At 45.6% G+C, this 26,818-nt stretch overlaps 1 protein-coding gene across 5 annotated transcripts; it reads left to right on the top strand.

Annotated features, from left to right (window-relative positions):
* Positions 1-2,827: 2,827 nt before the first annotated feature.
* On the top strand, positions 2,828-26,738 carry CTTNBP2NL (CTTNBP2 N-terminal like). 5 transcript variants are annotated; one of them, XM_076357889.1, is made up of 5 exons: positions 2,828-2,873; positions 8,523-8,630; positions 19,156-19,386; positions 21,735-21,842; positions 22,648-26,738. In XM_076357889.1, the coding sequence occupies exons 2-5, from the start codon at positions 8,532-8,534 to the stop codon at positions 24,127-24,129; spliced, it is 1,920 nt and encodes a 639-aa protein (XP_076214004.1). In that variant the 5' UTR covers positions 2,828-2,873; positions 8,523-8,531; the 3' UTR covers positions 24,130-26,738. The 5 variants fall into 5 exon arrangements, with proteins under 5 accessions (XP_076214004.1, XP_076214006.1, XP_076214008.1 ...); XM_076357891.1 differs by lacking the exon at positions 2,828-2,873 and adding an exon at positions 2,967-2,987; XM_076357893.1 differs by lacking the exon at positions 2,828-2,873 and adding an exon at positions 3,300-3,321.
* The last annotated feature ends 80 nt before the right edge of the window (positions 26,739-26,818 follow it).

The following is a 26,818-nucleotide window of genomic DNA, read 5'->3' as shown; positions in this document are numbered from 1 at the left end:
TGAGCCGCACCCCCGGGCATCCGCCTCGGTCCTTGAAGGCCTTGGAAGCATTTGATTCTCGAAACGCGATCGACTTCTTAAAGCCACTGCAAAAGCGCAGGTGGTCGGGAAAGTCCCCCGTATCAGAGTGCGTGTTCATTGCAGCGATGGGCGAGCGTGAACCGCCCGCCTGGCCGCAGCCACTCGATAGGGCTCTCGTAGTCTCTACCCGCTTTTTTCCCTAAAGCCTGGTTGGGTTTTTTTTCCAGGGAGATGAGATGCAGCGCCAGCTTACAGCCTAGATCTCCTTGGCAGGCTCCATGTCCTGCACTCGCAAGATGTGGTGAGTTAAGTCAGCTTTTGTTTTGCCTGACTTCCTTCCTTCGTGGCACTCCGCTAGCCCCCTTCCCCTTTTCCCCAGCCGCAGACAGCGAGCGACCCTCCTGCAGACAGCAGGTCTCCCTCTGCCAGCAGCCATCTCTTCCCCCGGGGCCGCCTGGCCCTCTCGGAGCACAGCCCTCCTCCTACACCCTCTCCAGCCCATCCTTGCTCCACCAAGGGCTTCACCCAGCGCCGCCACTTCTCTAGTGGGGGTGGAAAATCGTGCATGGGAAGTAAAGAAAAGCCTGTGAGCAGGAACCTTGATACGAGCTGCTACCATTTTTCATGTACGTGATAAAAAATGCCCTAAAACTATATTCCAAGGATAAAAGAAGAGACAACAGGTGAAAAGCAGAGAGCCGGGAGAAGCACAGTGTAAGAGAAAGGTAATCGCAATTAGAGATCTTAACGTACCAGCTGCCTGGCAGTGCCACAAGGGCACTTACAGCCTAGCACAGCTCAGAGGAGGTAACCCGCGTGCTTTTTTTTCCCCTGAGAAAAAAAAGCTCTGAGATCGCTAGACCAGAGGCTCTGCAAAAGTTCCAGTATTTATCAAGGCTGGGAAATAGTGCTCAGACAACCCTGTCTAGACAAAACCATCTTCTGAACATACTAGACAGGAGGCTGCAATGGTTAGAGGTGAGGTTTATTGCTGGCATTGTCACTGTGTAAAGTCCTGTCACTATGTGACACTACTTTTTGCAGTGGATTCAGAAATTTCCACTTCAGAAACTGCTGGTTTCACAGCACGTGTCACCATCCGACGGTGCAGGCCCTGCGCTGCAGCGCCGAGCGGACCCAGCGCTCCCCCGCAGTCAGGCTCCCAATGGTGGGAAAGGCCATGAAAAAACCGTTTTCAGCTCTTCAGAATTGAGCGCGTTAGCAATGCCGAGCACATCTCGTAGGAAGGTCAGAGACAGAATGATTTGCCACGTTCTCCAGAGGAAGGGTTAGTTCTCGTTTCAGCTGCCACGCCGGCTTAGCAGACTGCTGGGTAAGCAGCTCCGACAGCAAAAAAAAAACCTGCTGCCCTCAACAGCGTCAGGCGCCCAGCAGTGGCCCCGCGCCGGCTGAGGCACCCGTGGGCGACACTCCCTCCAGCAAGCGTCTCCAACGTATTCTGGGCTCTTTCCTCAGCCGACGGCAGGTAAATAAATCTAAAAAACGCTGAGCTTCCCGCGGCACCTCTGCGCAGCGCCTGCCTCTGCCATCACAGCGTCGCTCGGCGCTTGCAAGAGATCATCAGAGGGAAGCTGTGACCAGGCTGGTGAGGGGTCTGGAGAACAAGTCTGATGAGGAGCGGCTGAGGGAACTGGGGTTGTTCAGCCTGGAGAAAAGGAGGCTGAGGGGAGACCTCATCGCTCTCTACAACCACCTGACAGGAGGTTGTAGCGAGGTGGGGTCGGTCTCTTCTCCCAAGTAACAAGCGATAGGAGGAGAGGAAATGGCCTCAAGTTGCGCCAGGGGAGGTTTAGATTGGATGTGAGGAAAAATGTCTTTACTGAAAGAGTGGTTAAACATTGGAACAGGCTGCCCAGGGAAGTGGTGGAGTCGCCATCCCTGGAAGTATTTAAAAGACGAGTAGATGAGGCGCTTAGGGACATGGTTTAGTGGGCATGGTGGTGTTGGGTCGACGGTTGGACTCGATGATCTTAGAGGTCTTTTCCAACCTCAATGATTCTATGACAGACGGCAGGTGACGTGCCCACCCCGACGGCCTGCCCAGGTGAGTCAACAGTACGTAGGGCAACGCAACAGTACGTAGGGCAACTCCTTCAGGAGCAAGGCTGAGGTGTCACAAAACACCCTTCGGCAAACCGTCAGCCTCGAGAGCGAGGCCACGTTCAGGCCCGGGCGCCGTGAGGGGAGCAGGGCTCAGAACCGCCGTGAGGGGAGCAGGGCTCAGAACCGCCGTGAGGGGAGCAGGCCTGCCCCGGGGCACTGTGAGGGGAGCAGGCCTCAGCCGGTGGAGGGGGCACCGCCCCTCTGCCAGCTCCGGGCTCCGCGGCGGCTCCCGCTCAGCTGGGCCGCCCGGGGTGGCCGCGCTCGCTGGGGATCCACAACCGCTTCCCCGCCGCCGCCCGGGCTGTGGGCGAGTGACGACGCCCGGGACGGCGCCACGGGGCGGGGGCGGGGGCACCGGGCGGGCCCCGCCCACGGCTGAAGCGCCCTCGCCCGCGGCGGCCGCGCCCCCGCCCTGACCGCCCGCGGCGGAAATGACGCGCCAATCACGGCCGCCCGCTCGCTCCGCCGCCGCCGCCGCGAACAAAAGGGATTTTCGGCCCCCGTCCCGCCCTCCTCGCCCCGGTTCCGCCGCTTGATTGGCTGCCACTGCCGCCGCCGGCCGGCCCACGCCCTCGCCCCGCCTCCCCCGCGGCGGATTGGGCCGCGGGCGCGCCCGGCGGCGGCTCTGATTGGTGGCCGCGCCGTCCCTCAGCAGGCGGGCGTGAAGGGGCGGGGCGGCTGGATGGGGAGCGGAGCGGCGCGGTAGCGGCGGCGGCGGCGCGGGCCAGGTCGGTGGGGCGGGCGGGGGGTGCGGTCTTCGGTACGGCGGTCGGCGGGGTCCCGCTCCGTGCGGCCGGGCCCCGGTCCGGCCCGGCGCTGCCTCTGCGGGCGGGCCGCGGCAGGTGCGGGGTGTCCCGGCCCGCGGCCGGCGGGTGCCGAGAGGGGCGGTGGCGGGGCCGGGCCGGGCCGAGCTCTGCTGCGGGCGGGGGCGGCCGCGGCCGGGACCTTGACGGGCGGAGGCCGGGGGGGGGGGCGGTACCGGGGGGCGTCACCGGGAGCTCGGCGTCGCCGCGGCCGTCGCTGCCCGGGGCCGGGCCGGGCCGGGCCTGGCGGGTGGGCGCTGCCGCGGGGCGAGTGGGAGCGAAACGGCGGAGTCGGCTGCTGCCCCTGAGCCCGCCCCGGGACCCGCGGTCTTTCCCGCGGCCCGGCCGCCGCTCGCCCCGGACGCCGAAGGAGGTCGGGGGGCCGCGCCGCCCCTGCTGCGGGCCGGCGGCTTCCCCGGGCTGCGGCCGGCGCGGGCTCCGGTGCGGCGTTTCCCTTTGTTCGCCGCGGTTGTACCGGCCCGTGGCAGCTCGGGAGCCACCGACCGACCGCAGCCCGAGCCCGGCCCCTGCCACCCCCCTCCCGGGACGGCCGGTGCAGGTGCCCCCACCGCCGGGTCGGGAGGGCGCGGGGAGCCGGTACCCGGGGAGCGACCGGTCAGCGCCTTCTCTCCAGCTGCCTGTGAACGCGGGGGCCGAAGGAGCTCCCTAAGCCGGGGTGACCCCGGGCGTTCGCTCCGTCCCCGAGCACAGACGTGCTCCCGTGGCCGGGTTACGAACGGTCGTGTGGCGGGGCGGCGAGGCCGGGCTGCGCGGCGGCTGTCGGTGTTTGCCCTCGGTCGGGGCTGGGCTGGGCTTCTCTCGTCCCTTGGCTTCTCTCGTCCCTTGGCTTCTCTCGTCCCTTGGCTTCTCTCGTCCCTTGGCTTCTCTCGTCCCTTGGCTTCTCTCGTCCCTTGGCTTCTCTCGTCCGCCGCCCCCGGGGATGTTGTGGAGTCTGGAGGTTAGAGGAACTAGGTGATCGTTTTAATTTTCTCCCAAGGAGCTGCAGTTGCCGCACGCTGGTTGTTCAAGGACTTTAGCAACATTTTGAACGTGGACGTTACGTATTTGCTTCAACCAAAGTAGTACTTCAACAAATAACTGGGCGAGGAGGGTTTTGGGGGGTAGGTGTCCTTTCTCCTTTTAGTCCTAAGATACAGAGGTGGGGGATTTAAACACTGCTCATTTTAACCTGATCCTCTAAAGTTCTGATGCAACGCCAGGTAGCATTGTGGGCGCACAATTATAAAGTGTATGTTAGTTTTTTTATGACATAAGCGTATCACGTAATTATTTTAACAATTCAAACATCATGCTACACATGCAGCAGCATTTTTAGAAACTTGTCTGTCAAGAGTTTTCAAACTACTCGTTTAGGTTCTCGTATGAATGCGATTACGCCCATGCAAGCTCCTGGAAAATATCAGTTCCTCTTTAGGGACAGGAAAAAAAAAAATTGAAGCTGATTCAGGATTATAGACATAGCGGCATTGTTGCATTGGCGTAGCTGTAACCGTGGCTTATGAAAGGAAATACCCTCCTTCAGAGGGAAAAAGGAACGAGAAGCTACGTTCTTCGCAGTATTTTTAAAAAAGTAGAAGAGTTCTGAGCCAAGTGCTTGCAGCGTATCTTGAAGCTTCCACTTGACAAACTCCCCTGGCTGTGCCTCGGGCTGTGCGCTCCGGCTGTTCCTTGGTTAGTGCCCGCTGCGTAGTGACTCAAACCTTCGCTGAAGTCGGTGGGTGAAGTTCTTCTGCGCTAGCAATGTTGGTTAACTTGGTTCGTGCTCACGTGTATGTGAGCCTAAGCGAAATGTAACCTCTAATGGTTTCATAATCATCGCAGCGTGATTCAGTGGTGGAGGAGCTGCCACGGTCTAGAAGCTTATCTCCTTTGTTCCTGAAGTGGCACATGCCAAAGATAACTTACCCTGGTTTGTTAGCTTGCATGGTTGTATGTACGCTTGAACTGGTCTTGGTATTTATTTTCAGTTAAATACTGGGAAATAACTTTCAAAAGAAGAGTTTTATCTCTTTCAAGGGTAGGTATGGGTCTGCTGAGGAGACTCTTTAATGGTTCATAGCACAGCTACAAAGAAGTTTACCTTTAGGCAAGCAGTAATTCATTATCTTTGTTTATGCTCTGAACTCTTGCTTATTGTCCAAAAATGGTGGTATATCTCAGACTCAGGGAAAATATTTATACCATCAGACTAAACAATGAGGTCCTTGTGGTTTGTGATCTTGTGTGATTGGACTGGCCAGGATATTTCACTGAATGTAAAGGGGTAGCATGCCCTGGGTATTGCTAGATCTTGTTTCCAGTGCTGTGAAACTCTATCTCTTGGTTAAAGGGTTTGAAATAACGGGTCAGGTTCCCCAGCTGACGACTACAGATCTGTTTGGCAGAATGGGACTGTTTGCAAGGGAGAGAACTGGGTAATTGAATAGGGTTGGTGTGATCTTTTATTAAAAAGTGGGACGAGGGAAGGCACAGGGACGTGTAACCGGAAAGCAGCCTTGGAAAGGTCAGCTCAGGAGCCTGTGACGCTGGAGGGCCAGGAAGGGATTCGGATTTGGACAGAGGAGGAGGAGCTTAGATATGTGCTTATTAGCTCTTTGATCCAGAGATGCTTCTTGTTCTTGTAAAATAATAATGTAAAATGAATAGAGCTCTTTTCCCGTTTTTCAGCTCCCTAGTATTGAGCGGCCCTAAAAGGGGACACTTGGGACTGTTATAGATTCAGCGCAATGGGTATCTGCCAGTTGTGCTCTAATGCATTAAAAAGTTCCTTGTAAATCATTGCAGAATACAAGTGCGATTCAGCGGGGTTTTTTAGGGCAGTGACTTTATTTGTAGCATCTGCTCCCAGTCTGTCGCCTCAGCAGCGTGGGATAGCCCATGCAAACAGAGCAGTTAAAGGTCTTCTATAGCAGCAGGTTGCACACAAGGAAGCTGAGGCTGTACCACTTACATATCTTTAATGTTACCTGTTGTTGTATAAATGATTGCTGTGCCAACTGGCTCCTGCTCTTTACTGCTGTAAGTATTTTTACCCATATATTTTAGGACAGGGCTTGTTTATGTTATTAAGCTGATTAAAGACTATAGCCATAGAGGCATGTTAAGAATAGCATGGCTTATTTCTATAACACTGTGAAGTACAAGTCACAATGGGAGTATTTAGAATATAGCATAGAAACGATTACCGCCCAGACTAATTGCTTTAAAATATCAAACTGCAGTTGGTAGCTGTCCATGCTCTCAGAGTGTGCTGTTCGGTAGCTAATGGAGAGATGCAGCTGCACGTTCCCATGTCTTCTCTTTTTAAGAGAAAAGCACAGACGCAGTCACGTTGAAAGTCCATGTTCCAGGTTTACTGTCCTGGGGTAACGGAGTTAGATGACAGGCTTTGTTCTAAGATCTCAAAGAAAACTGCCTTTTTAGTTCTGGTTTATAATGCCACAAAACTAATATAACTTGATGAGAATCTGGCAAAAAAAGCTGTTGCTATTTCCCATCAGTACTGATTCAGTCTTAGCACCTCGGAATTTAGTCTGAGCAAGGACTGAGATGGTTTTGAAATTAAGTTGTGCATCCCCTAAGCAGACGTTCAGATGTTCCGTATTTAAAACCTGCCCAGGGAAGTGATGCAGCTCAGGCTTAAGTACCAACATAAGCACGGTAAATGTTGAAGGCTAAAAACAGGCCCCCTCTTTTCTCACCCCGTATGGCTACTTATTTATGTATTAACATTAATTTGCTGCTTCTATTGCACTCTCTCCCTTTTTGTGTAAGATGAGCAAGTTGTCAGTCACACTCCTTCCATGCGATCTCAGCTGGCCAGGCTCCCTGTGGCGACAGAACCGTCAGCAGATGTACCCGAAGCTGAGGGAGATGGTCAGGTTCACGTCCTGGACGACTCTCTGTAAAGGTCTGTCAGCTGATGTGAAAGCGTAGCTGTTGCTGAACAGCGACCAACGCTGCCCTGGCCCGCTGAAAGGGGATTTGAGTCAATATAGTCAGTTTCCTAAATGACACTTTTGTGTCAAGTCTTGATCAGGCTTTTTTTTTTTTAAATTATGACAGATGTGAACAGGCTTACCAAACACTCCGCTCCTGTGTTTTGCTCTTGAACATACGTTAATGGATCTGCAATAGGGAACATACATGCAATGCTGACAGATCCGTGGTGTCCAGTTAAATTGGTTTTGGAACAACCCCAATACCCCGGACAGTCCTGGTCACTTCCACTGAAGTTTCCTTGAGCAGCCCATGCCAATGGTACGGCTGGCCAGAGAAGTCTGTAAGAAACGTTGCTGCTTTATGGAATTTCATGTAAAACGCTGTGTGAAGCAAGAACGCGACTGCATGATGAGCAACTTGCCTGCTTAGCAGAGGGGGCACGAAGTAGATTTCTGATTCTCTTGCTGTGTGAAGGCTACCTACTCCTCTCTGTAAGCAGAACTTTCTATTCCCAGCAACTGGAAAACTGCTTTGGCATAAACAAGACAGAACTTGCATTTGTGTGTAATTCTCCAAGGCACAGTTATGCAAATCAGTTGTAAAGCAGCAGTGACTTCAGAAAAATTAGAGTTGAGTTGAATGTTTTAGTTGGATAGGTTTCTCTAGTAAAGGTTAAGTTAACCCTTTAAGACTTGCCAATGAAGTGGAGTTTGATACCTCTGAGTAGCTGCTTCGTGCTGTAGCATTTTCTGGTTGATACAAAGAGTGGCGAATGATGGATGTGACTTGGACTCAGATAAGTATTTGATTGTTGCACGAAGCACAAGAGTATATCATCAACGGGTATATTTGCATCGGGGACAAGGATTTAGTCTGTGAAATTATTGCCATTGTTAACAAAATAATGTAATAAAAGAGCTTATTACGTGGCAGCATTAAGTGTATCGGCAAAGATGCTGGGGAGAAAAAAGCTTTTTGTATATGCAGTTCAGATGGTGGATCTTTGTTCTTATGTGAGCAGTAAAATTGTATTTAATAAATGATGGTGGTATTGAAACAGTTTGAAAGAATAGTAATTAAATGTGTGTTTTTTGTGGCATTGATTTTTGTAAAGTGGTTTGGGCCTGTTCCACTAGTAATGCTTAATGGCATTCCTAGGAAACCTATCGTAGCACTGAAATGTTAACTTTACCATTAAGTTTGTGTAGCTGGCTCAGTTTGGACCGCATTCATCACAGCTTTTCGGTCTCCTTTCAGGGATGTTTGCAGCTGTGTGATCCAGATGTGTAATTTCCAGTAGTATGGCTTTTAAATATCTCTGTTTTTCCCTCTCCTGTTAACTTTGGCTGCTTCTTGGTGAATATTACACTGTCGTGTTAGCCCATACGTTCTGCCTTCCCCTTGGGAAAAGGTGAAAAATGCATCTTCTACGACTGGTCTTGGAAGTTAAAGAGAAAATGTTTGCCTTGTGTATTCTCCCCTTTCTCCCGCGGGGCAATTTGCAGTCCAAAAAACTGGAAGCTGAAGTTAAATGGAAATTATATGTCATAGCTTAGAACACTGATTTTAATGTACAAAGAAATACCTGGTAAACTATGTTCCATTTTTCAGGTTTTCAGGATGAATCTGGAAAAACTCAGCAAACCAGAACTACTGACGCTGTTTAGCATTCTTGAGGGAGAATTAGAAGCAAGAGATCTTGTCATAGAAGCCTTAAAGGTATGTTGTAAGTACCACAATAAGAGACAAAAATGACAACAGTACTACTATAGGTTCTGCAGAGCGCTTGCATCCAAGGTGAAGTTCAGAGGCAAAGATTTATTGCTGGTTCGGAGTCCCATTTTAATATCAGAAGTATTAGATAATAAATGCTGTATATCATTCTACGTCTTGGAATTCATTATTGAAAGCTGGCTGCAAGAAGCATTTCAGTGCTGAAATACAGTGTTACGCATGTGATTTCATCCTTTCTGATAAGGAACCGAGTGTTTCTGCTGTTGTGAGAAATGTAAAAGGTCTACGTGACTTCCTTCGTTGGGTTTGCTCTCCTTTAGTAAGGAGGGCTGCTTAAAGCAGAAACTCTCCTCGCCAGGAGGGATCACAGACTAGTCTTTTAGTGAGAATAACGTCACACTAAGAAAAAAGCATCCGTGGCTTTGTATTGTACTAAGCCAATGTAGGCTGGCACTGCTGCCGAGAGCCGCAGACCTGTGCGCTCAGCTACTTATTCTTTCCCTTTGCTGGCACAAGCATTAGTGTAACCTTCCAGTGAAGTAGATAGCAGCTAAAACTAACCCGTCAAAAAAGTTAGTTTCAGCCCGTGTCAGTGCAGCTGAGGTCATGGTTGTGTGAGCACTTGTGATGGGACAAGGCAGGGGGTGGTGCTGGAGCAAGTGGAACCTCTTCTTGCAGGGATGGCTCATGCTGCGGGAAAACTGTGGCCGAAGTGGTGTTACTGTATGTGGCGTTAGCTCTGTGCTTCTGCTTCCCTTGTTCAGGTAGTATGGGCTGCGGCACTCCGTGGCCGGTTTGCTGTGTTAATGTTGAGCCTAGACAATACTCCAAAAATGTGTAGTCCGTGTGTAATACTGCTGCTTTTTGGAGGATGCTTAGTTGACGCTCGGCCTCAGTAAGGTGGAAAACAAATAGTGGTATAAATGATGGAAAGGATCAATTTTTGAAGAAATGAGTTGTGACGGGGTCGAGTATTGAAGGCTTTTTCAAGCTGAACTGTCACCCCTCATAATGTTTAAACTTTCAGCTGTTTCAAAAGAGGAATGGCAGCTCGCAGGCCTGAGAGCTGCGGGGACTTGGTTTTCCAGCAAAAGCTTCTGTAGCTTGATTCCAAATACAAACCCCTTTTGGGCGGACGGAGGGAGATCCTTCTCCAAAACAGTCAGGACAGTTATGTGTTTATTGTTAATTGGTTTTGCATTTAGACAGTCTTTTTGTTTTGGAGGAATATTGTTACCCTCTCAAAACTATTGATCGGGTGGAAGGCTTGGCTCCTCTCTTGGAACAGACTTGCCAATCTCTCCTCTGTCCTGGGATCAGTCTTCTAATTCTGTGTCGTCAGAATGTGTTACCAAACAAGCATCAATTTAATATCGCCCTGTGAAATGCATGTAATGGAGCACGGAGGGACCGATGGGAAGGAGTGCAGCAGCTCCGTTCCAAAGGCTTTTTAACGTGTACCTTCCGATAGCAGAAAGCAATTATCTTTCCTGTTGAAATTTAACCTGCAGTTCCCTCTTGCATGAGAGATTAATATAGTTAGAATACCCTTTGACATAATTTGTCAAGTGCTCATGACGGAGAAGAAATTAAATGAAATTGTAACCTATACTTGATAATTATGTAGTATAAGATACCAAGCTAATCAAAGGTTAGTGCATGTTTTCCCTCTTCCGTAAGGGATACACGGTAATGTTTCATCTTTAAGAATGGGAGGAAAGCTGAGGGTGGTAGGAAAAGGGCAGTTAAAGCTTTGAATCAGAGCTGGCTCTTGCTGCCCGCAGCCCTGCCTCGGCTGCCCGCAGCCCTGCCTCCTGAGCGCGACCTCGCGGGAAGATGAAACCCCTCCAAAACTGGCCTGTGCCTGCGGCAAATGGTGAGATGGTGTAGGTCTCCAGCTGTGCTGTTACTCGGGTCCAAAAGCTGTGTTCAGTAACGCCGCAGCTCAAGTCTGGCTTCCTGCTGGCAGAGGGCTGCGTTGCCCTTTCGGTACGTGAAAGGAGAAAAAGTCATGTAAGGACTTAATCTGGTGGCTGGACAGAGTTTCAGAAGCAGAAAACTCCCAGCTTTGTGTTGTCCGTTTATTTGGAATATACAGTTAGAGAAATTCTGGCCTTACTGTGCTTTTCTTTTTGTTTACTGATAGTAACTGTGGTAACCGCTTCACAGTGCTTCACCGGCTGAAATAGTTTTATTGTGTGTGACTGTAATTAAAGGAAAACCCACCTTCCTAATCTCTTTACTCACGTTTTGAAACATATACAAATGCTGCCCTGAAGAAAAAAAGCCTTCTAAGACCGAATGAAAGATTGAAACTCTGAGAGCATTGAGGTTGACTTGCACGCGTTGGATAAATTGAGCTGCAACGTACACTGAGAGGGGTCGAAACACGCGGGGCTGGCGGGAGCGTTGGTTGTTCCCTGCACAGAGGAATCATCTGACTGTGGGCTCACAGCCGTCTCTGTGTTCCCCGAGTGTTATGAACAGCGTATTCTGCCTCTGCAATCAGATTGCTTTGGAGGCGTGGTAGTTTTATATTAAGTGCACGTGTACGTTGGAAAGAGGCGGAGTGGAACCTGAACCTTGTTAGAGGATTGCATGATCTTAAACAATGGCAGTGTTTTTCTCCAGCAGTTACGTGAGACACATAGGTGTCAGTGGTTAAAAATCAGAGCTTTATCTGCCTATTTACTTCCCATATAGTAAGAAAAATGCATTTCCCCTCAATCATGGGCTAATTTGACTTCTAATTCAGATTTAAATGCTTCTGAACTCTCTAGATGTTTGAGGCAGATCCTTTGGTACGTTATAGGAAAGAACGAGCACTTGCAGAGAAAAAGAATACCTTAATTTGTAACTTTGTAATTTGATTATAGTACAGTCTGCAATAAATGATATTCCTGCATGCTTAGAGAAAAGCATTTAGCATCTGGCATCTAGCAGAGAGAATCCATGCGTGCAGATGACAAAGCCTAAAATAGTTTTCTTCTCCCTCATGATACCAGGCCCCTTGTTGGCTGGCACCGGCCCCGTTTCTCACTGTGTCAAAATCAAGCTTCTGAGCCTGGCTTTCCAGAGACTGCTTGCTTAACGTGCTCCTTTGCTTTCCTCCCTTTTCTTCACCTCCCCTCCCCAAATCTTCACCCTTTCTTCCGTGCTGCTGGGTTCTGCCTGGGTATCTCTTTGCACCCTGCCCGGAGGCGGCATCCCTCCTCTGCATGCTGGGAGAAAGGGTTTAACTCCTGAGGTTTATTTGTCTGGTGCTCAGGTTCGTATTATAAAGAGCAGTTGTTAGGTCACCTCTAATTGATGCCTCTACCATATCACGACTTGCCCTTGCTGACTTCTCTCCTTCACTGTTTTCTTCTGTGGTTTACTCTTTTTTTTTTCTTGTGTTTTGTTTTTAATTGAGCGGTGGGCATTCGTGACAGGGACCATCATCTCTCCCTGTGCATTTGCAGTAGACCTGGTCTTGACTTTTGACGTCCTTTTCAAATTGCAATGTTACTTCAATTCAAACGCGAGATACAAGTATAAAGGATTAAGTGAACAAATCTACGGTATTCAAAATATTCTCTTCCAGTGCTTCAGTTTGCTTCCTCTATTTTAAAACCTCTTTGAAAAAAAGCTTGCTTTTTTCCCTGAAAGTAGCTTCCTGTCCACTACATAAATCTCAATGTTCTTCTCAGAACAGACCTTAAGTCTCACTTCTTATTGTGCTCCTTTTCCTGTAGTTATAATTGTATTTAAATCATCCAAAAAACCAGATGCTGTCAGAGAGTTGCATAACACTACGGGCTAGATTCTCGGTCCTTATTGCCATGTAGAAAGGATTGCATGCGTGAACCACAGGTTAGTCTTCTAAAATAGCACACCATGGTTGGAAACAATTCAATATTTAAATAGGTCTCTATCGCTATGTTAGAGCACTTTGTTCCCTGACCCCTGTTCTTTAAATTAGAATTTTCCATACATTAGAAATGAAGTTCTGTTTACTTTTAGAAAACAGGAAACAGCTTTCTGGCTTACTCTTTCACGTTAATAAGGCCTTAGGCAGTTTACACTGGAATAGAAACTATCTATTTTGTGTTAATGACTGGGAGCTGGTATTCATTGCTTTGATTCTCAATTCAGTGATTCACTCTATAAAGCAGTATTAATGCATTGCAAAATTAAGTGTTCATTTGTCAGTGGATTTAGAAATTAAGTTTACAGTGCAGTTTCAAAAACTAGAAGTCTACCTCTTGTTTAAATAAAAGTTCAGTAATATAAAACCTTACTGCAGATGCTAGTAAATCTTTCACAGATGGGGCAAAATGGGCTTTTGCATCACTTATAAGCAGCTTAGATCTAGCAGTATTCCCATGGGCGCTGTCCTCCTGGAATGTGGGCTTTTCTTACAGCTTTTCTTGCAAGTTTGGGGAATTTTTTGTTTATTTCTTGCTTGAAGCGGCACTGTTTGCCAGTATTTTTTTGAAAGATTGATTCTTTCTACCTTCTCAGTACCCAGATAAGTCCTGAATGAAGGAGCAGGGGTGGGGGAATGGCTTCCATGCTGGAATGGCTCCAGCTCTGAATTTCAGCCGTCCGGGTGTCGTCAGGCTCCCTGTTTTAACGGTGACCAAAGTGCAGTTTGTGAGCACGGTACAGCCCCCGGGCCATCGTCACAAGTGTGCTGGGAGCTGTGCGTGGCCAAGCTCATCCTGGGATTTGTACTGTCTGTGCTACAGACCAAAAGTTCCCAGGAAAAGGAGCTGCAGTTTTGTGCTGCTTGATATTTCCCAAGAAAATTTCTTACATTTTTCAGAGCTGATAACAGGTCTTATGTCTTATGTGGGCACATCTGGGTAGCTCTCGTTTATCTGGTTTGTTCACTTGATATAATGATGGCAATTAAGACAGATACTGTGTTTGAGCAATATAATTTCTGCTGTGTAGATCTCTGCTAGGCATCGCTTCAGAGCTGGAGCTAAAGTAAGACTCAGGATCCCACTCCAGCATTTTGACACTTATTTTCCTGCAAAGCAAGTGGTCCCCACCCCCATTTCCCTTCCCTCTGTCAGGGATTGCTGTGACCTCAGCTTGTCTTTATTCCCAATATCTGTCTCGGAGGAGAGAAGCTAATAAGGAAGTTCAAGGCAGTAAGAAGCTATATAAAGATTATACTACACTCTGCAGCATAAAGGAGGAACTTCTGTGCAAATTATTACTGGACAACTGCATACGCAGCAGCTACAGTTAATTAACATTGTGTTTGTGCTGTGCCGAGGGTTAAAACCTAAACTTTAAAATTACAGGCAAGAGTAATATTCTACTTTGTGTCCAAAAAAAATACTTGAAACAAGTGTTGGAAATTCCCTGTTTGATGTTCCAGTAAAACAAGTTGTAAAGATTATTGAAGGCAGGGAGAAAATGCTGTCTCATAAACAAGGTTTCAGAAAAAGGAAATCTTTTATTAAAAAAAAAAAAAAATTACACAAATAGATTATGGGAAACATTCATCCCAAACCAGTCTAGAAATCCCAAGAGGAAGCAGTAGCTTTTCCCTGACAAAGCGAAGCCTTTGCTTTGCCTGCCTGCACAGGAAACATCTCTTCAGTTGTGTCAGATACTGCTTCTGCTCCATAAAATCAGAATTACCTCTTTTCAAACGGACTAGCAGTGGTCAATTACCCTAACTCGAGCTAAGAGCCAGACAGCTTAAAGCGGTACCCTCTCTGCGTGTGCCTAATTCTTCTGATCGTCAGGAGTTTTATTTTTAAGAGTAGTTGACGTGCGTAGCTGCTTCCTTTTTTTAAGAGCAGCCCAAGCTTACATGTTATCTTTTTTCCTGTTGGGGGAGGGCAATTTAATAGTCTTCAAAATCGCCAAATAGTCCATTTAGTTGCTTTTGGAGTTTCAGTGTTTTGATAGGAAACGCGTAAGTCTGCATATTTGAGATGATACAGGTGGAGATACTAAATTAGAGGATCTTCTAATTGCAGAAGATTGCATCTTCTTTCAAAGCGCAGTTGATGTTGTTGGAAGTATGTATGTCATCTCTGGTTTTCCAGATTAAATTTTCCACTTCTAAGTTAACAATGCTTTTTGTAACCTTATTTCCTTATTATTGAAGCTTGATTTCCTGTGGATTTATGTGCTTTAATAGGTTGATACTGGGATCTGAGATCTAAGTTGTTTTTTTCCACTTTGGGTTCATTAATAGACTGTTTCTATTCCATCATCAGGTTGCTTCTGTTTTGAAAGTTGAACAAAACCTGTATTCAAGACTGAATTCCAGTTCAGACAGGACAAAATCAAAACCTTTGGAGATGTTTGTACGTGACCTCCAGCGTTACAAGTTGAGCTGAAGAGTTGCCTCAGTGAGGAGCATAAGCCATGGGAGAAGTCACTCGTGTGTGACAGCTCGATACCTGTATAAAATAACCTGTGCAGATTATGGCACTGAGACTTAATTTTAGAAGAGCTGTCCTGATTGTTTTAGTGACAGAGGTGGCTGCTCAGTGGGACCCGTGGCACAGAGGTGTCGGGGCAGCCGCCTGAAAATCCGTATTTGCATTTCCAAGTGCATGGTGGCCCAAATGCCAAAGCACTGGATTTGTTTTTGTAAACTAGATGTGGTCGGTGTGGGATGACCTGTTTAAGACTTTTCCTGGTCTAGACAACTTTTAATTAAATGTTTATGTTCTGCTAGCTACTGAAGAAGAATAGCTGGACTTCAGAAAGCTATTAATGTTATGATAGTCTCAGCTGTTTGTCATGCTAGTTCAGGAAAATACTTAATTGCTCAAAGTAGCAAGGAAGAACTTCTTGTTCTTTCCCAGGCAGGAAATAAACCACCCCACTAAATTCAACAGAGCTCAGAGCCCAGTGCTGCAAGGAGCAGAGGGAAAACATGGCTTTTGTTACACCTTCAGTACTTGCAAGAAACCAGAGGTTATAGGCAGTGGGTGTGACCTTAACCCTAGTTCTTTAAGCTTTTATTAGAAAGAACTTGCCCAGAAGTAAACTCTTCAAGCGTCCCCCCGTTTGCTTACACTGTTAAAGCACAGGCACCCCTCTGAAGGGTTTCTCCCATGTTTCTGTGTGGCTGTAGAGTGACCGGCACCGGGGTGGGTTGGGTATAAGGGAAGAGCATCTTTGACATCTGTCAAAGCAGTTAGGCCAGCTGGATGAATATCCCAATTCGTATTTACAGACTTTTTAATGTTTGAGTCACTTAAAAATTCCATACACACTTGTAGTGAGGTTTGGTTGAGTCATTTTTATAAATCCTTCAGAATAACTGAAGACTCTCAGCCCCTCAAAAAAAAAAAAAAAAGCCTGTAGTTTTTCCTGTGATTCATTAAACCAGGGGCAGCTCATTATCCAGGGCCACCCTCCCATTTCCAGGGCTGATCTTTTCCTTCCTCTTCTTTTTTTTTTACGTAAAATTAGAACAATATCTTAAGCTCTGATCAAAGGTGTCCACTGTTCCTGGTGGATATCCCTGATAAAGAGGGAGGGGTATTTGTGAGTGTGAGCTGTTCCTCTGTATTTGTTTACTGCAAGGGTTAAAATACAACCCCAAACCAGTATCATAGGACAAATGTCCCTAATTGGGTTTGGCCATTGAGGAGATATGGAAAGAAAAGTATTTTGTTTTGGCTTTGTTATGCCTCTTGTCAAGGTAATGCATACACTTCTCCCTTTGAGAGCAGAGATTGACTTTTTTTAATTTTTTTTTTGTGCTAATCACATGGTTGCATCTTAGAATATAGGCAGGACCAGAAAATCTCATCAGCTATTTGAGTTAAAGCAAAGCTTTATTGTTTATCTATCAGTCTTCTGACCTATAAAGCTCAGTTACAGCAGTTTGTGTTTCTGTTTCAGTATATCTATCTGTACCAACTGGTGAGCGGGGTGGCGTCTGGAGCATCGCTACTGCTCTTCTGTGCTCGAGGGAAGCATTTGCGTTTTCAATACAGTTTACTGGGACATCAGAAAACAACCATTCCAATAAATACTGGCTTCTAAGTTGTCTTTTCGTTTTAGTCAGACTCAGTCTTTCCTATCTAAAAGATGTCCTTAAGCGGTCCCATAAGAAATGGGTAACAGTTAGCCATTGATAGTTTGCCATTCTTGTAAGCTGAAAGGGTTTCTGAAGAAGCGCGCAGCGAGGCTGACGCAGTTTCGCTCTGTATTCAAAGCAGATAGCTTGTTTTCCACCCTGCCACAGCCAAATGCCGTTTCACAGCATCAGCAGAGCTGGGGCTTTGTGGAGCTTGTGCTAAGAGCCCTTCACCAACTCTGAAAAGCTACCGTGTTTAATTTGGAATGGCTTACTTTCTGTTTATGCTCGTAAGGATGCCCAGATGTGAGCAATGCATACCTAGAAAGCCGAAGCACACCTGGTAGCATGCAGGCGGCATTTGTTTGGAGCAGTCTCCCGAGGCAAAAACATGTCATGCGTGTGCTCTGTCCAGAAAAGTGTATCGTAACTTTCCTCTGTAGGTCACACAGTGCTTTGCTAGTTAAACATGCTAAAGTGTGCTTTAAATTAAACTACTTTAAAGGTGATAGCACACTGTGGTTAAAGGTGCTGGGGCTCTTGCATTTCAGAGACAGGTGGTGTAGGTAACCGGTGCAGAGGAAAGCCCACATCTTTACGGCCTCACTAAGAACGTGCCTATGCAGAACAGTACGTAATCATTTATGTGCTCTAGAAAAGTAAAGGTATGAATTATCTCATAAGGGCTGGTTACCATGACTATAATGAATCAAGAAGAATCAAATTTAAACCTCAGATTTGGAAGGTTTTCTTCCTTGGCAGGGTGCATCAGCTCTGCCATGCATGGGATTGTGCTGTCAGTGTACTTGCGGGAATGAAACACCGTCACAGGTTTTTCACAAATGCATAGCATTTAGCCCGTAACCGTTTCGGTTGAAATCAATGATTAAATTTCTTGGAGCCGAGGTAGGTCCGTTCTGAGGGCTCTTTTGAGGTCTGTTTTCCCTCTTATGTTTTCATATGGTTTCTTACCGTGGTGGTATACATGTAGGTAATATTTTAATATCTGTGTGTTTATGAAATCTTGTTTCGTTTTTTAGAACTTCACAGTAGTCATTTGGTAGGATAAGGCTATCGGTATCCTAACAAACAGATTTCCAGCTGGAATGGCTGATTCTAAATGTTGTAAATGTAAAGCCTAGTACATGTGAGCTTCCTTGATTCTTACATGTCACCAAAAGAAAACTAATCATTCCTCTCTTGCTTCTTGAGAAACTAAACTTTGTTTAGTCTGGATGAGAATATTAAGGATTTTATTAACAATTTACAGATTTATAGGCTACTGCAAGGAAAAAAAACTCTCTAATTGCTCAACATGAAATTCTTTGACGGTGACATAATCAAGACAACCACACAACTGCTCTTCCACTGAAACAGCAGTAAATGATTAAATCTTTTGTTGCGCAAGAATTGATACTTACCTTCTTTCCTTTTGCACAGTTGTGGAATGTAAGTCATGGAGATAGGTAGCAGGTAGCTGTGGTATGAGGATGTTAGTAGACTGAATATATTGTGGAGATGCTGTGTTTTTAAGCAAGACTTTCCTTTGTTTCTAGTTTGTTTGGGGCCACTTGGTTAAAAGACATTGTTCAACTGGAGGGACAGTGGGAAATTAGTCGAGCACGTGCTTCATGTAACCCCCCCACACGCACTTTTCAGACTGCCTGTGAATAGTATGTAGTTGCTTGTGTTCCAGCTGTGGAAATGCAAGTGTTTTTTGCAAATTTTTTCGAGACTGAAGTATCTTACCTGGAGAGCAGGTGGCTTCTAGGAGCAGTTGTGAAGCAGGGGGGAGATCCAGCTGTGTGGTGCTGGTTCAGCCTGCGGGAGCTGGGCTCACTGGCATATATTTGATCCTTCTAGATTTTATTGTCTTTTGTGGGGGACCATCAACTTTTGCCCATTTTAAATGTATTAATGAGGGTTTTTATTAGCTGGGAGCCTAGCTGAAACCTTAATTGTTAACAGTTTAAAAATCCCTTCTGATGATAGAAGGGTTATTGTCCTCTCCATACTCTTAACTTTCCATAGTCTTAACTTAGTTGATCAGAGTCTGCATTAATAGTATGTGCACCTAGCGTGTTAAAAACATGGTGTTTGTCCCCTTGTTACTGGTCTGATCAGAAATGGCAAGCTCCAGGCGGGCTTTGCAGATCACACAGGTGGCATGGACTGCACTGCTGTTCAGCAGGCAGGTCACTTGACCAGTTTGTCTTATGAATTACTGTCTCGTTCTTGCCTATTAATCAAGGACCTTTAACATGACACACTTGTGTGTTTTCCTGTCTGAATATTCTTAATCTTATAGCAGATAACAGGATATGAATCAGACTGTTTTAAGATCTCTTTATCTCTAAGTCGAAAACTGGGGAAGAGGAATATTAACTACAAATTACTTTCTTCTTTAACTAGCTTTCTATTTTAAGTATATTGAAATGCAAATTTGTTTTTGTATTGCAGGCCCAGCATAGAGACACGTTCATTGAAGAACGCTATGGGAAGTACAACATCAGTGATCCATTAATGGCTTTGCAGAGAGATTTTGAGACCCTGAAAGAGGGAAATCATGGTGAAAAGCAACCAGTGTGCTCCAATCCGTTATCTATTTTGAAAGTGGTGATGAAACATTGCAAGAATATGCAGGAAAGAATGTTATCTCAACTAGCTGCTGCGGAAAGCAGGCACAGAAAGGTAAGTTTTGCTTCAAATAGGCTGTGTAGAAGTTAATAGTTATATTTTTATAATACGTTAACTTCAGCAAAAACACTTAAATGCTTTGAGTTCTGGTAACTGAAAGGGCTTTGCACCTTTGTTTAAACTTCTCACTCAATACGATGCAGCTGGTAAGCTTGTTAATTGTAATTCCAAAATTTGAAATATATGCAAGATGTTCTTGTTAGGACACACAAAAAAGGAACTAGCTTATTCACAGCTGGGAGGTATAGTGCTTACCAAGATGTAAGAAAGGATTTCTGGAAGACTGAATTCTCAGCAGACATACCACTGTTCTGCTTGTGACTTGTTCTTGGTGACTGTTGAAGAGCTGGTACCAGGTGCTTATGGGAGCGCACCTCCTTGTGCTTTCCTGAGGAAGTATGGCATGACCAAAACTTTTTCATGCTATTTGGCCTCTTTAATAAAGCACCTATTATTCTTCATATGTAGCTTTAACATACATTGACACCAATTAAGTGCTTGGTCCGCGTGTCAAACTGTACTTCCACAGAGGTTTGCTCCTCCAGCATACCGTAGTTTGCTAGAGGAGCATAAAGCTGCACACAAGTCCAAAAGCAAGAGTCCACTGAACTCTGCTTCTTGGAGTCTTGCTACAACATAGTCTCTTTATGTAACTAGTTAGCTTTTAAAAAAAAAACACGTTTACATGTTTTTGTCCTGCAGTAAACTTAAACAAGTCAAAATGACTGAAGTATTTGTCCCTGCTGTGTAGTCAGGGCAGAGAATAATTACCTAAGAGTACATCGCTGGAATCTGCGACTGGGAGGAGCTCTCTGGAGCACCCCTGCAGTCACCTGCATTGCAGCGCTGTATCTTAACCTCTTCACATACTTCTTTTCCATCTTAAAAAATAGCTGGTATTTTTGCTTTTACTTGTGTCAGTGGCAGACTGTGAGGTGGTGCCGTTACACTGGTGTCTAGAAGCTATCAATGTCAGATCTAGGTGTACGTTTGACTAGTGCCTGTGCCAATACCATCCTGTATTTTTTCAGGTATGTCACTCTTGCTTTGATTAAAACTTACTAAATCATGTACAAAGATCTCAAGCACAAGTAGTTGCGTTCTGTTTCTAATCAAAAAGTTCAAAGTTGAACCCTCTGTTTCATTGCTCATCAGCATGTGGGTTTATTTTCCCATAGTCTGTTTTGATGGGGATAAGACAGAGCAAGTTCCTTTCAGTCTGTGAATAATCTGAAGCATTTCTGTTGCAGAAACCTTTCTATGACATAAGCAACCAGCCAGCTTGACGTTTACATCACAGACTGTGCTTAGGGTGGGCAGCTGGAGGTATCTTAAGCTTTCGGTTTGTCCTCTTAAGTCACTGGAAGTAACAGCAAGGCTGTGTGTTTCACTTTTCAGCCAAGTATCTAGCCAAATCGTGCTATTACAATCAGATACTTTTCCCCTTCTCATTCTATCCTTCCTGTCTCCTTCTGTAAAAAGGTTCCTTGTGTACTTAAAGGTATTTAAGCATTGTTTGGAAGCTTAAATTTCAGGAAGACTGAGGAGCTGCTGAATTCAGGGTGAGCATGTGTTGGGAGAGCCTAGAGTTTTGGTGGTGAGGTACGGCAGAGTCTCTTGGAAAGTTTGTATTCTGGCTCTTTTGTTGAGTTAACAGAATTTCAATTATTCATGTAATTCAGCGTTAAAGCTGAAGGAGCTCCTTAACTGGGTCCTTATGGCAAGCAGTTTCATTTCAAGAGCTCATCATGTTCTTAAGTGGAAGAACAAATTAATGTTCTTTTAAAATAAACTTTGCACTGCAGTCCTCAAATCCCCTGCAAGAAACTGGGGGAGAAGCCTGTATGCGAATTACTGCTGAAACCGTAGCAAGGATCTTCTTGTTGTAATTGTTAGTGCCCTGGGTCCCCTGGATGCGCATTCTTCAGGGCAGTGCCTCTGCTGCTGCTGGGGTTTATGTTAATGGTCCTGCCAGGAAATTCTGGTGAGGGCACCGTACAACCAAGGACGGATAACGTGAACTTCTCAAGGCTATTCTGCAGTCTGGACGAAAAGCATGCAATTTAGCTATTTAATAATAAAATGAAGATACATACAGCGTGAGGTTTTCCTAACTTCTTTCGCAAACTGACTTAACTATACCAAATAATAACGTAGTACTGTAACTTGTCCAAAAGCTGCTTTTATGTGATTTTGAGTTGGATTCGGATGTCTGAGGCTGCAGTGGTTTCTCTCCCGTGTCATTTGGCTTCGGACCGTGTGCGAAAGCGCCGATCTCTCCCTGTGTTACGCCAGCCTGTAAGTGTGCCTGGGCATCAAAGTGACCGATGTTTGTTTGGCAGGTGATACTGGACCTGGAGGAAGAGAGACAGCGGCACGCCCAGGACACGGCGGAGGGGGATGATGTCACCTACATGCTGGAGAAGGAGCGGGAGCGGCTCACCCAGCAGGTACGCTTTGGTAGCCGGCAATTACCCAACCCACGGAAAGCTCGGGCTCCTGGGTGGTGAACGCGGTAGTGATGTCTAATTGCACCTTCGTGTTGAAAGAGTAGTAGGGACCTCCCTCCTCTGTGAGGCACTCCTAGCTTTTATCATTTTGATACGAAAAACAACCTTAATTTTTCGGGGTGTTTTGGCAGCTGAGCAGTGCTGAAAGTTATTAATAGGCAATCAAATGCTTTGAAATCTTACTTCAGCCTGAAATCTGAGAAGTTCTCAAGAACAGGGCTGCACTTAGAAATGATAGGGCTCTCTTGTACTCAAAATTCAGAATAAGTCATGAAAGATCTCCTGGGGGGGTTATTCAGAGATTATAATAAATATTTAAGCTACTGTTCTCTGTTACTCAAGCGCTGTGGACTTACTAAACATACATAACACATCAGTATCTTAAAGTCTAAATGCCTTTAAAAGGCAAATGGACAAAGCAGTAAATGAGGTGGAAGGTAGCTTTGCTCCAGCTCGCCTGTTCAATCAGTGCATGGCAGACTGGGTGTATATCTCACTAAAAGTCAATTGAATTTCATACATGATAAAACTACTAGTATACAATATATACATGCAACCTGAGTCATACAAGACTGTCTTGCAGATACCTGGGGCAAGAACCTCTTTCCTAGCCGTTGCCATCTTTTACCGTGTAATTTCTCTAAGATACATAGTAACCTCATTCCCTTTTGGGGCATTATACTCCATTTACTTTTGGGAGGTTTTGTGGTTCTCTTACAGTCCTTTTTTTGTTCTTGTCTTCCAGTTGGAGTTTGAAAAATCCCAAGTGAAAAAGTTTGAAAAAGAACAGAAGAAGCTGTCAAGCCAGTTGGAGGAGGAAAGGGCACGCCACAAGCAACTGTCTTCCATGCTTGTAGTGGAGTGCAAGAAAGCCACTGCCAAAGCAGCTGAAGAGGGGCAGAAGACAGCAGAATTGAGCTTGAAATTGGAAAAGGAGAAGAGTAAGGTGAGTAAACTGGAAGAGGAGCTGGCGTCCAAGAAGAAGCGGGGTTTACAGATGGAAGCACAAGTAGAAAAGCAGCTCTCAGAGTTTGACATTGAAAGAGAACAGCTGAAAGCCAAGCTGAACAGAGAAGAAAACCGTACAAAAGCACTCAAAGAAGAGGTGGAATGTCTGAAGAAAGCCCTGAAAGAGCTGGAGGCTTCTTGCCAGGAGCACAGTCCTACCGAGCCTTTGCAGCCAAGCCCCTCGGTGATGTCCAGAGGTATTGCAACTGACAGTCCCACAGTGAAGTCTATGTCTTGTCAGACAGAGTGTCTGCAGGCAGACCGAGCAAATCCTGCCAGCACAAGCAAAGCTGTACACACCGTGTTTCCCAGCCCTACTACACCTACTCATTCCTATGCAAAATCCAATGGTCATTGTGATACAGAGATGCAGACGGGTAGTGAGCTACTGCAGACAAATGCAGCAGAGAACCAAGTTCAGAAGGAGAAATCTGCTTGTGCAGCCTCAGAAAACGCAGTTGAGAATGGAAGTTCTCCTGTAAGAACAGAGTCACCGGTGCATCTGATGTCCCAGCTCCCTTCCAGTGGGGTCTCCCTGTCTCCCAGCGGCACAGCTGCCTCCTCTCTAACACCTTCTCCCTGCTCCTCACCAGTTCTGACTAAACGCTTAGTGGGAGCTTCAGCAAGCAGCCCTGGTTACCAGTCATCCTACCAGGTGGGGATCAATCAACGTTTCCATGCAGCTCGGCACAAGTTTCAGTCTCAAGCTGAACAGGACCATCAGTCAAGTGGTCTGCAGAGCCCACCGTCACGGGATTTGTCTCCTACTCTAGCAGATAACTCTGCCGCCAAGCAGTTGGCCCGCAATACAGTCACTCAGGTCCTTTCCAGATTTACCAGCCAGCAGGGACCTATTAAACCTGTCTCCCCTAACAGCTCACCTTTTGGCACAGACTATCGAAATCTGGCAAATGCTGTGAGCCCCAAAAGCGAATCCGGTCACTCCCCAAGCCCTGGCAAGGTTTCCAGTCCGCTAAGCCCGTTGTCTCCTGGAATTAAGTCACCAACCATTCCTAGAGCAGAAAGAGGGAACCCTCCACCCATTCCTCCAAAGAAACCCGGCCTCGCTCAGTCACCTGCTGCTCCTGCTCCACTAACTAAAACCTCTTCCCAGACATCCTCTCTGGGTGCCCCCATGGACGTGGCAAGTAGCTGCTCTAACAACGCTGTAGTGTCAAATGGCAAAGACATTGAGATACTCCTGCCAACTAGCAGCTAGTCTCCAGAAAATGTGAATGTGACATTCCATGGCTTAGCATCCTAGAGCTAAGACACTGTTTCTCCACTCCATGTTATTTATTTCCATAGTAGCAGATTCTGTCTGTATAAAGCATTTAGTATATTTTTTTCTTTTTTAATAGGTAGGAAAATATTTTTGTTTATGAAGAAACCTTAACTACAGCTATACAGTAGCCTCAAAATGTCTCACGGCAACAGTCAAGTCATTAGAGATAACAAGAACCATAATCATGTGGTGGGACCTAACTATCAAACTCTAATGGGACTGAAATGCTACTTTTAAATTATGCAGAAATAACTTTTGCAGACTTTTTACTCCAGATGAACATTTTATAAAAAGTGCCTGAACTAAGCCTGCAATATGAATGTGATTCTCTGAAAAAGGTGAGGAGGGGGGACCATCTAGCTGCAGAAACAAATTCTTCTACGAGTCCTGAATGTTGAAACCAACACTGTTTTTCTTTTTAATTCTTTCCATTTGCTAAAATAAGTTAGCAAATGTGCTACAAATTCTGCAAGGTGACCACCAGATTGACGCAGCCAGCCATACTTTGTCCTTTAGGACATAGCTCCTAGCTATTTGAGGAAGCACACATAAGCTTCTTGGGGTAAAATTTAGCCATGATACAATCCAGATTACTTTTCTCTCAGTATTCATTGTCCATGTAGTTCTTTTTGCTCTCCTGTAACACATTCTGCAGAGATGCCTGGGTGCTTTAAATGGCTAAACTCTGGTTTCTGGTGTGTCACCTTGAATTTTCAAGCTCTTCAAGCATTCTACTGTTGTGTGTAGAACTTCTGAGAAAAGGATCTTGCTATTACTTGACAAAGATCTCGCTATTACTTGAAAAAAATCACTAGTCCATATGATACAGGTTTTTTGCAACAGTAACGTGGGATCTTCTACTATAAACAAAAGCAATAATTTTGTTCCTCATCTCTATCAGTTGTGTCCGGCTGACCTGGATTTTACCCACTAGTTAGCTATGGGATCTTGCTGGCTTTCCTTGGCTGCAAATACAGAACCAAATCATTACTGTCGTGTAATTGAATTATGTATATATGTGTAAGTAGTTTCACACACATACATACTAAATACACAATGTATTAGGAAAATCTTTATCTATTCTTGATGTTCTGCCTAATATGAAGAAAATGCAATTCATTGAGATTAAAAAAAATGACTTAGTGAGTAACTGCCTGTTTGAGGCAAATCATGTGTGTGAAAAATTATTTGGGCCCAAGGGGGGAGAAGCAACTGACTCCTGTGCAGAAGCGTTTGCTGCAAGAAGTGTAGTCCTCACTGCAGACGTGCCGCGTGTGCTGCCCATCGTTCAGCGGCGCAGCATGGTTGGTTTTCTGAGTCACTGGGGCGAGAAATACAAGACAAACACACCACAGGTCAGTGGCAGAGGCTGAGAGCACCCTAACCCTGAGTTAATTATCTCAGGTGTTGTATGTGAACTGATCCTAAATTTAGAAACTGGACTTGCTGCTCAGTGTCAGTCAATGTTCAGCGTTTCTCTCTGCAGCAGCGTCACCTTTACGCAGAGCACAGCTACCCACTGCCAGAGACGCTTTCTCCTCTGTCATCTTTCAATATTTAATTAGACAAAATACATCCACCTTTATTGTAGGAAAGATCCCTGCGGCAGCTGGGAGGATGCACTACTGTACCTGACCTGATAGGTTCCTTCTAGCTTTGAGTCTCGTTTTGTAGGACATCAGAGCTCTTGTGCTGCTTTGAAGTGGCTGTTGTCTGAAGTGACCCTGCTGTTCTCTCCCGCACAGCCATGGCAGGTATTTAGACTAGAACAAGAGGTTTTTACAGACCTTTTAGTAGCCTTTTAAATCGTGGTATTATGTGCTACTGTTCCCAGTCCAGTGGAACGGGCTGTGTACGAGCTGTAGGGAGACAGAGGCAGCCTAGAGATAAATGGGCAGTGACTCTTTTGGAAGCACATTTATTACTTTTTTAACTTTTAAGTATCCACAGCAGATTTTTCCTCTTGATGAGAGTAATTGTAAAAACTGATGGGCAGACGGATTTTTGGCCCATGTATCACTTCCGATTTAAAAGTGAGGCTTTTGTATACACTGCTTTACGTGTTTCTTTGCTTTTACGTTAATCTAAATGGTATTATCCCCTTTCTTTATCAATAGCTCTATAGAGAGAGATATACTATGATGAAGTCTATTAGGAAATGCACTGAGTACTGTTTCTTCTAAAATATAATATGGGAAGGGGGTATGCAAAAGAATGTATTTTTGCTAGTAGCCTATCTTCTGAGAGAAACTAAGCACAAGATATTAAAATGGATCCAACTAATTCAGTAAGACATTTAGAGTTAGTATTTAACTGTTGATGTAGATTCTGTGTGGAAGCAACTAAATATTTCTTCTATAACTCACATCTGTTATAAGCAGACATTGTTGCAGAGTTTGTCACTGGCTAATGGAGTATAATGAAGTGCAAAATGTATACACTAGTATTAATTCATTAACACTTGTAAATTTGTAAAGCCAAATGTACCAAGCTGAAGTCTTTAATCATTTTTATAGCTGATGGCATTAAACATGTTAAACATTCATATTATCAATAAAGGATTTTATTTTTAAGATGTGCAAATTGCTTAAGAAATTGGAGTCAGGACTGTGTGTGGACTGAG

Source organism: Aptenodytes patagonicus, chromosome 22 (assembly GCF_965638725.1).
Source record: "Aptenodytes patagonicus chromosome 22, bAptPat1.pri.cur, whole genome shotgun sequence".
Taxonomy (NCBI): domain Eukaryota; kingdom Metazoa; phylum Chordata; class Aves; order Sphenisciformes; family Spheniscidae; genus Aptenodytes; species Aptenodytes patagonicus.
The sequence above is the reverse complement of the archived record's forward strand: the minus strand, read 5'-3'. Positions and strand labels throughout refer to the sequence as shown.